At 29.4% G+C, this 9643-nt stretch overlaps 1 protein-coding gene across 1 annotated transcript; it reads left to right on the forward strand.

Moving 5' to 3' along the window:
- The first annotated feature begins 6224 nt into the window (after positions 1-6224).
- On the forward strand, positions 6225-9643 carry LOC130940973 (probable inactive receptor-like protein kinase At3g56050). The gene is made up of 9 exons (XM_057869292.1): positions 6225-6737; positions 6853-6991; positions 7200-7271; positions 7346-7489; positions 7587-7727; positions 7808-8172; positions 8281-8471; positions 8559-8691; positions 8796-9643. Exons 1-9 carry the CDS (start codon positions 6620-6622, stop codon positions 9398-9400), a joined length of 1908 nt encoding a protein of 635 aa, XP_057725275.1. The 5' UTR covers positions 6225-6619; the 3' UTR covers positions 9401-9643.

Consider the following 9643-nt stretch of genomic DNA (forward strand, 5'->3'; position numbering starts at 1 on the left):
TTATGCTTAGTTACTTACAGCTCAGCTCACAACTACTCAGAGAAAATCCCCAACAAAAAAAGGGGAATAGTTAACTGTTTTAATTTGTTGATAAATAAACTAGGGTACGAATTTAGCGTTAGCGTGTGATTTCAATTTCTAAGGCATAAATTATTTAGGAGCCAGCTTTGATTTGTTATAATTTATGTTGCATGGACATTAATGATCACATGGAGTAACAGTACATGACTATATGCACCATTAGCAGAGTGAACTTTTTGTGGCAGACTCATGAGCGGGGAACATGACTTCAAAGTTATGTCTGGTTGGTGAATGCCAAATTTTGAACCCTGTGTCACGCACTAATTCAAAAGAGTGCTCGTAAGTAACTTTTTAGGGTTTAATTTTGGGGCAAGACCAATTCTAGGAGGTGGGAACTGGAAAGCAAAGGCACGTTGGACTCTGTTTAGGCTCTGGCCCAATTCTATGTTTCCTTTTTTTGGAGCATTTATAAGTCGTTCACTTTTCAATATTGAGCCAACTCATTTTTCTTTTGTTGTTAACAAATCAATTGATTATGATAAATAAGAGTTAAGTAGCTAGAGTTAGGTATACCAAAAAAAAAAAAAAGTAGCTAGAGTTAGGGTTCAAAAGTGTTACTAAAAGTGTTATCTACCTATGATGTTACAAAATCCATAATCTCTCACTCTGAACAGAAAAAAGAAGAGAGTTAAGTAGCTAATGGGTATGAAGAAAGATATGATTAATAATACTTCTCTTATTTCCAGCACAAATTTTAACTATTTAAGATCATTTCTTATTTTGCCTGCGCTTTGAAGCTTGAAGGTGACCCACTGTCCGTCCCCTTCTAGTTTCTCAATTGAATAAGGAAATTTAGACAAATAATATCTAGTAAAATTTTAAATTAATGTCTAATAATTTTATGTCTGGATAAATTAGTTTATGACAAATTAATCCCGATTTCTAGAATATTAAACAAACTAGTCTTCTAATAAAAAGGGACAAATTAGTCTTTTACTTCTTAAAAAATTTTAAATAATTTAATTTCTCTATTACATTACTCTTTTAGAAAAAACGAATGACTAATTTATCACATGTTAAGAAATACTAAGAATTATTTTGTTATTTTATTTTATTTAAAGCCAATTTGTCTAATATCTTAAAAAGAATCTGAGCCCAAATTATCGTTTTCTTAAAAACTAATTTGTCCAAACAAAAAAAATAGACTAATTTAACTTTAAAGTATTGCTCATAATATCCTTCTTGACCATTGTCTGGAGATATAGCCATAAAGGTAAATAAATGCTGGCTTAGGCCTCAGGTACGTATCGTTTCTGACATTACATAACCCTTCGGCCTCCACCAAAATTTAAACCGCAAGCAAGAATAGCGTGATTTGTAATTAACTTTATGGGAAGTTATTAATTGAAAATTGTAAAATAATTCAATATATATGACTAAATTATTATTAAATAATTTTTAATTATTAACTTCGTATAAAAACAACGCGAGAATCTTCGCCGTCTTCTTAGTTCAAAATAAAAGACTAATGTTACCTGATATATAAATTAGTTACATTAGTGTATTAAATCGATGGCTTTTATCATCAGTTTATGACTTGTTCCGCGTCTGCGCTTAGCCGCTTATGAAGTAGTTGATCATAAACATGATGCTGGTAATTACTAATTAGTGGGAAATGTAGTTAGAGTAACAATCTTCATTGCTTTCATTTCGGTCTTACTTGTAAGTTATAATATACTTGAGTATGTTACACTTTTAGTTTAAATTTTGACGGCGAAAATAATACTTTGACAAAGTACCAAGGATACGACTATACATGTGCGTATATAAAGATTTGAATTTTAAAATTCAAACTCAAAGTTTTAAGGGATCAACACGTTAGTAGATAGAAAACTATGTTGTACTTGTAGCTATAATTTCTTTCTGAATTTTAAACGGTAAGCACTGAAAAGTCTACTTATTTGTCTTAATTTAACTCGAATTAGAGTATTTACAAGATTGGTTAAATGGAAGGTAAATTTGTCTTTTCATTTTCATTTTTACCGGTCTTTCCAATTAAAGGGAAAAAAAAGAGGTAATGAAAGTAACTTTGTATCTTTCAATTGTATAAAATAGGAGTCACTTACATAAATATATATAAAACGTTTTTTTGAAATATTTTTTAATAATTAAAATTTAACACATATAATCAATTAAATCGTATTAATTTTTGTTAAAATTAGGTCTGATAAATTAATTTAATCAAAAAATAATAAATCAAATTTTGAATTGGTCTAAATTAATATTATTTTTTTATAAAAAATAACTACAATACTTTTATTATAGAAAATGACTAAAATACTCTTATTATATATATTAATTTAAAAAATTTTAAATTCTATCCCTTTTTTCTCAGTTGTGATATAGTTAGGATTTAGAATTTAAAATATATATATATATATATATATATATATATATATATATATATATATATATAATATGGATATTTTAGTTATTTTTTATAATAAGAATATTATAGTCATTTTTTATAAAAAAAATATTAATTTAGACTAATTCAAAATTAATTTATTAGTTTTTTGGCTAAATTGATTTATCCTGTCTAATTTTAATAAAAATAATATAATTTAATCGATTATATGTGTTAAATTTTAATTATTTAAAAATATTTTTTTACAAATATTTAAAAAAAATATTTTTGGCATATCTTTATCTGACTGATTCCAATATAAAATAACGATTATTCTATAAAAGTTGAATTGATTATCTTACTAACATAGCTTGTTTTCAAGTAATTTCATCCAGTTATAAAGTGGAAGATTTTGCTACGCGAAAACTTCCTAGAATGAACACAAAAGAAAAGTAGCACGTAATTGTCTTTATATAAGAAGTAAACAGAAAAGATTGATTATTGAACCAAAATTCCATCAAAGCTCGCCAGCAAAAAAGAATATGACATTTGATGAGTCTCTTTGTTTTGGATTTATCTTAATGGAGTGTAATTTTCTACGTGCTCCACAAGTGGGTTGGTCTCACGATTTTTTTTCTAATATTAGATTATTAAGAATGAATTTTTTAAAAATAGCCTAAATTATGTGTCATAGGTTGTTGTATTTTTATAAAACCTCTCCTTTCATATTTTAATAAATATTTTTTTTTGTAAAACATCACCGATATTTTATCTTTTTATAATTAAAAAATATTATTTTTTACAAATTATTACTATAACATAGTGTAAAACATTAAAATCATCAAATATTTTCATATTTCACATTAAAATTATTCATATATAAAAAAAATTAGCCTTGGTCCCACCACTTCATTTTAAAAATAAACTATCTAATTCATTTTAGTTTGCTCCTTCTTAAGGGTTGTAAATGAATAAAGTGTATGCATAGTTATAATTAGTAATAAAATATGAAATTCCATGGTATAAAAATATTTATAAGATAAATTACTAAATATTTCGTTCTTAGAATATGTTTCTTTGTGAGAAAAATATGTATGATATATTTTTTTGTCGAATGTGTGAACTTGAGGTATAAGTATAACAAAGCTGATTTGTCATGTATTATCAAAACAAAATTATTAAATATAATCATCATCACATCATCTCGTTGAGTGATAATATAAAATTTCTTTTGATATTCAAGCATCTTTTATATGGCCATACATTATTTAGAGATAGTAGATTTTTTTTTTCTTATATCTGCCCTACGGTCATATTAGAATATTAGATAGAGATTCGGTTTAATTCTTTTTCTAAAAAATACTTTGAATAGTAACAAACTTTTATTTTATATCATTTTAATAGAGAGTAAATAAATATCACTTTGAAATCTAAGAAGATTCAAGTATGATATAAACGAATTTCAGAACAAGTAGGTATATTATATATTTCATGAGCAGATAGAGACACATTTACCTACTTACCTCTCATAATTTATATGTTACTAAATTAAAAGGATTTAATTTGTTATATTAATTTTAATCCGATTAAGGGTCACTTTAGATTTATTTTAAAAAATATATATATTTATTATTATTATTTTTAAATATCTTTTTTTAACAGATAAAAATTATTTTATATTTGATAAGAACTTTAAAAAAGTTTTTAAGTATTAAAAATTTCTTTTATTTTTGCTTTTCTAAAAACAAGGTATTGGTAATTTAAAAAAATTATTTTAAAATAAAAATATTTTTTTAAAAAATGTATCTAAATTGATTTTAAATTAAATAAAAGTATTTTATTTAAAAAAATATTTTTTTTACTAAAAAAGTCAATCCAAATTAATACTAATAAATTTAAGATATTCTATAATAATTTTAAAAATAATACTTAAATTTTATATTCATTTAAATAAGCGTAAAAAATTCGAATAGTTATATATGTAATAATTATTGATCAATCTCGTAGACTAAAAGATAAAGTGTGAAATAAAAAAAAATAGAAATCCTAATAATTACCATAAATCAAATTAAATCTAATGCAAATTTAATTATTTAGTTTTTTAGTATAAACTATTGGAGTGTAATTTTTTTCCGGAAAAGTCTGAAGTCTCAACACAAAGCCAAAGCCATGAAATTGATTGATAAATGGGGTCCTTTCTTTTACCAAGTCCATGAGGGAGACAGACAGAGACACAATGTTATGTTATGATTTGTGAATTTGTGAATTCATGAAATGATTATAATTTAGCAAATAAAGTCAAGTCACGGGGGGCATTATTGCAATTGCATCCAAAACTTCCATCATCTCATGAAATATCATATCGCCTCATGTGTATTCCAACCATTCTTTATATAAAATTTATCATGTCCTTAACTCTAAGGACTACTAACATTTATTATATGCTGCTATCTTCTTTCTTCTTCCCTTGGTCAGCAGTCACCACTGCACCTCTGCTGTAATAATAAATTAATAACCTTCTCTTTTATTTAATACTATTGCTTGCAAACATAAGTTTCTACACTTTCTACAACTTTTTTTTATTTGGTTAATTGATTTCACTAATCAATCAAATTATTGGTATATTAGAGAATAATTTACAACAATCCTTTATCCAACCTATTTAGTATTTAGCACTCTTTCTATTTTATATTAAATATTTCTTTTTGATTTTATACATGTATTAAAAGAATTTTATTAAAAATATAAACAGTAAAAAAAGAAAAATAAAAATAAAAAGATACTTAATATAAAATAGAAAAAGTATTTAGTAACTCGTTGTCAACCGATTAGTACTAAATGATATAGATAAATTTATCTTTTCTTCAATAATTTAATGAAAATTTGATACTAATAAAGGAAATTGTCTCTTTCTCTTGAAGTGAATTAGTGAAAAAGTTCATTGTCAAACAATTAGAAACATATAAATTATGTTTAAAAACTTATTTTTATCAACAATTTTCCTTATAAATGAACTTGGTTATAAGTTTAATCTTTGAAATTATAATTAAAATTGTGGGTTAAATTTATCAATGTCTTTGAAGAGATAACTATCATATATCTCCCTTTCATACAGCCTAGTTGAGGAACTTTATTAAAGCTTTAACTATTCCACTCTCTACTTTAATCAATTTGAGAACTTGTCTTGCTCTTTCAATTTCTATTTCCACATGTTTTATACTTTTAAACTCCTTAAAAAAAAACTAAATCCACTTGGTTATCAAATTTTACGCTTAGAATTAAATTAGATAAAAGTAAGCTATGTTTCAATATGGTGAAAATTTCTCATTGTCTTTCTGTGTGAAGTTGATATCTAAGAATGGTTAGATTTTAATTTGGTAAAAATTTAGGTGCAGTCGATTTTAACTCGTTAGATGATTTAACTGATTTGACTAAATTTTCATCTAATGGTTCTAAACTATCAACTTCACGTGAAGTCGAGTGAAGTTGATAACTGAAAGCCGTTAGATAATTTGACTGATTTGACTAAATTTTCATCTAACGGTTTTCAACTATCAACTTTCTTTCGGATCTAGAACTCTAATACCATATCATGAACCCACTCATCCCAAAAGCGTAACGTGACAGAACAATGTAACACTAATGGTCATATCTCTAATACTTCCAAAACCTTCATTATATACATTGTACGCTTAAGCTATTGCTCCCTATACTTTCTCTTTTTTTATTTTATTTTTGTAGTTTGACGTGACAATATATTTATATTCTTCATTTTCTTTCTATGATTTGCAGATAACTAAAACATGGTGAGAATTGAGAAACAATACCAACCACCATTTGTACGAAATGACTTGGATCATAAATCCAATTTCATGAGCTCAGAATCAATGAGTGAAGCAAGCATAAACCAAACTTGAATTATTGTGAACAAACAAACGCGTTCTCATCTATTTTTTTGGGGTCCATACTCTCAAACACCAAGCTCCTTTTGCAAGTGCCAGAACGTGGTTTAAGCATAACACCCCACGTTGCTTGTTTCACTTCTTTAGTATCACGACAAGTTCCAAGGTTGTGTTCTTGAGAGCTTGAGATTAAGCTCTTATCAAAGTTCGTTTCTTTAAGGAAAAACTCAATCTGGGTCGTTCATTTTTTTTTAATCTGTTCTCTTCTGTACATTGATAAACAAGAAATATGAGCAAGAGCTTGAAACTAAGATGGTTCATGGATTTTAATGGAGTTTTGAGGTTTGCGGTGGTGGTGTGTTTGTTACTTCAAAACTTGGGCTTCTGCTACACTTTGAATGAAGAAGGTAGTGAAATATTTTGAGCTTGTGATGAAACCTTTGCAATATTCAATTCTTCTTTAGTACCTTTGACAAAATGCTAAGAAGTGAAACTTTTTCCTTTTTTTTTTAATATGTGCAGGTAAAGCTCTTTTGAAGTTGAGGGAGAGAATAGTGAGTGACCCTTTTGGTGCTTTGTCAAATTGGTATGATGATGAAGCAGTTTTTGACCCTTGTAATTGGTTTGGTGTTGAGTGTTCAGATGGAAGAGTAGTGGCCTTGTAAGTGCTGATTCTGTATTCTGTGTTATTTTGTGTTCTTCATAATTTATTTCCAGAAACAGAAATAAGGAATTAAGAGAATTTAATATTCTCTTTTAGTGAGTGTGTATGTTTTTCATTTTTCATTTGGTTCATGAAATGAAACATCCAAGTTCTGTTTTCTACTCTATTCTTAATGTCTGTGTTGAATTCATCATGTTCTTCATAGGAATCTGAAAGATCTTTGCCTTGGAGGAACTCTTGCACCTGAGTTAGTCAACCTTGTTCACTTAAAGTCCATGTAAGAAAACTGTTTGTTACTCACTCTCTTGCATCATCTATGCAGTTCCTTGCTAATTGTTGAGTATGATGCAGTATTTTGAGGAACAACTCGCTCTCCGGCATCATCCCCAAAGAAATTGAAGAGTTGAAAGAGTTGGAGGTTTTGGATTTGGGATACAACAACTTGAGTGGACATATACCTATTGGTCTTGGGAGTAATATTTCACTGTCAATCCTGTAGGGATCATAATAATGCTCTTAGAACAAGTACTCTATCTTCAATATTGAACTTGTAGTCTTGTACCACTATGTTGTTAATTTCTTCTTATTGCAGTTTGTTGGACAACAATGAGTTTCTTGTGAGTTTCACCCCCGAAATCGATGAACTGAAGATGCTTTCGGAAAGTCAAGTAGATAAAAAGCAGCTAGTTGATGCAGCTAAAAGGCCTGCTTGTACAACAAGATCCTTTACATGGTATGTTATTTGATCAATTGAAAAGTGATCATTCTATCTTAGTAAATGTCTTAACACTTTATGATTTGGTTTGTTTCAAGGCATGTAAATGTTGATCAAAACACTGGTATCAGGAGTCTACTGCAAAGTCCTAAATCGAAACACTTTCATGCCGGCGAAGATAGCTATACTCGTGTATATAATCAACCACTTAGTAGCCCTGCTTCATCACCAGCTTCCCCTAGACAAAATGCTTCTAATCCTCCTCCTTCCAAGTCTGAAGTAACATCTAGAAGTTCCACTTCGAAAAATCATCGAGTTCCAGTTGAGATTGGAGTCATAGGTGGTGCTGCATTGCTTCTTATTACATGCATTGGAATATTTCTCTGCAAGATCAACAAGGTGACTAATGTTAGACCTTGGGCCACAGGACTAAGTGGACAGCTTCAGAAGGCATTCGTAACCGGTAAATAACTAACTATTGTTAAAGATATAACCATTCATGTTGCCTCCTCCTATCAGCTTAAGCTTAATATCTTAATTCATGACATGCTTAGTTTTTTTTCATTTTCAGGTGTGCCAAAGCTAAAGAGAACAGAGATTGAAGCAGCATGTGAAGATTTTAGCAATGTAATTGGTACTTCACCCATTGGCACAATGTATAAAGGGACTTTGTCTAGTGGTGTTGAAATTGCCGTAGCTTCTGTTTCGGTAACATCATCAAAGGATTGGTCAAGGAATTTAGAAGCACAGTTTAGAAACAAGGTATCACTACCAAACTCCATCTTTGATTTGCAATTTAAGCATACATCTTAATTGTTTTATTAACTGTTTAAGCAATTTTGGTTACAGATAGACATGTTATCCAAAGTGAACCACAGGAATTTTGTCAATCTGATTGGCTATTGTGATGAAGAAGAGCCTTTCACCAGAATGATGGTTTTCGAATACGCCCCGAATGGAACACTATTTGAGCATTTACACAGTGAGTACCTATTATTGTGAAGTTATTCTGTTAAAGAAAAAGCATCAAATTCTAGAACTTTAAGTCATACAAGTTCTAATACAATGTGTTCTTTGAAACTGCAGTAAGAGAAGCTGAGCGCTTGGACTGGGAAACAAGACTTCGAATCGCAACTGGGACAGCTTACTGCCTACAACATTTGCACCAGTTGGAACCTTCTATGACTCTTACCAACCTGAATTCTTCAGTTATCCATCTAACCGAGGACAATGCTGCGAAAATCTCAGACTTTAGTTTCTCATACGAAACAGCTTCAGCTGAGACAAAGTCTTGGGGGAAAAGACACATTGACATGGCACCAGCAACACTTGAGAGCAATGTTCATAGCTTTGGTACCATGCTATTAGAAATGGTAACAGGAAAGCCTTGTTATTCAGTGGATAGTATTAATGGCTTGATTGAGAATTGGGCAACACAGTATCTTGAAGGTGATGAAGCACTCAAAGAAGTGGTGGATCCAACACTAGCATGTTACCAAGAGGATCAGCTAGAACAAGTTGCTGCATTGATCAAATGTTGTTGCAACTCTGAATCAGAGAAGAGGCTAACAATGAAACAAGTGAGTGTGAGGTTGAGAGAGATAACAAAACTAGCTCCTGAAGCTGCAGTTCCAAGGCTTTCTCCACTTTGGTGGGCTGAACTTGAGATTTCTAATGCAGATGCAATATGAAATCAGTTAACTCACAAGAGTAATCATAGCTATCACTTGTAAATTGATACTTCAAAGTATCTATTAGGAATGTTGCATATCACATGTATATAATGGAGATCAAAAAGTGGTAAATTTTGTTAAGTGTAGTTTGTGGAACTGAAGAAAGAAATTAGCTATTACCTACGAAACATGGACACTTGCCGTAGCCGTCACGATATTTATCGACGCTCGTCCGACACGCATGTTTATCACTTTGTTGTA

Source organism: Arachis stenosperma, chromosome 7, assembly GCF_014773155.1.
Source record: "Arachis stenosperma cultivar V10309 chromosome 7, arast.V10309.gnm1.PFL2, whole genome shotgun sequence".
NCBI classification, from domain to species: Eukaryota; Viridiplantae; Streptophyta; class Magnoliopsida; order Fabales; family Fabaceae; genus Arachis; species Arachis stenosperma.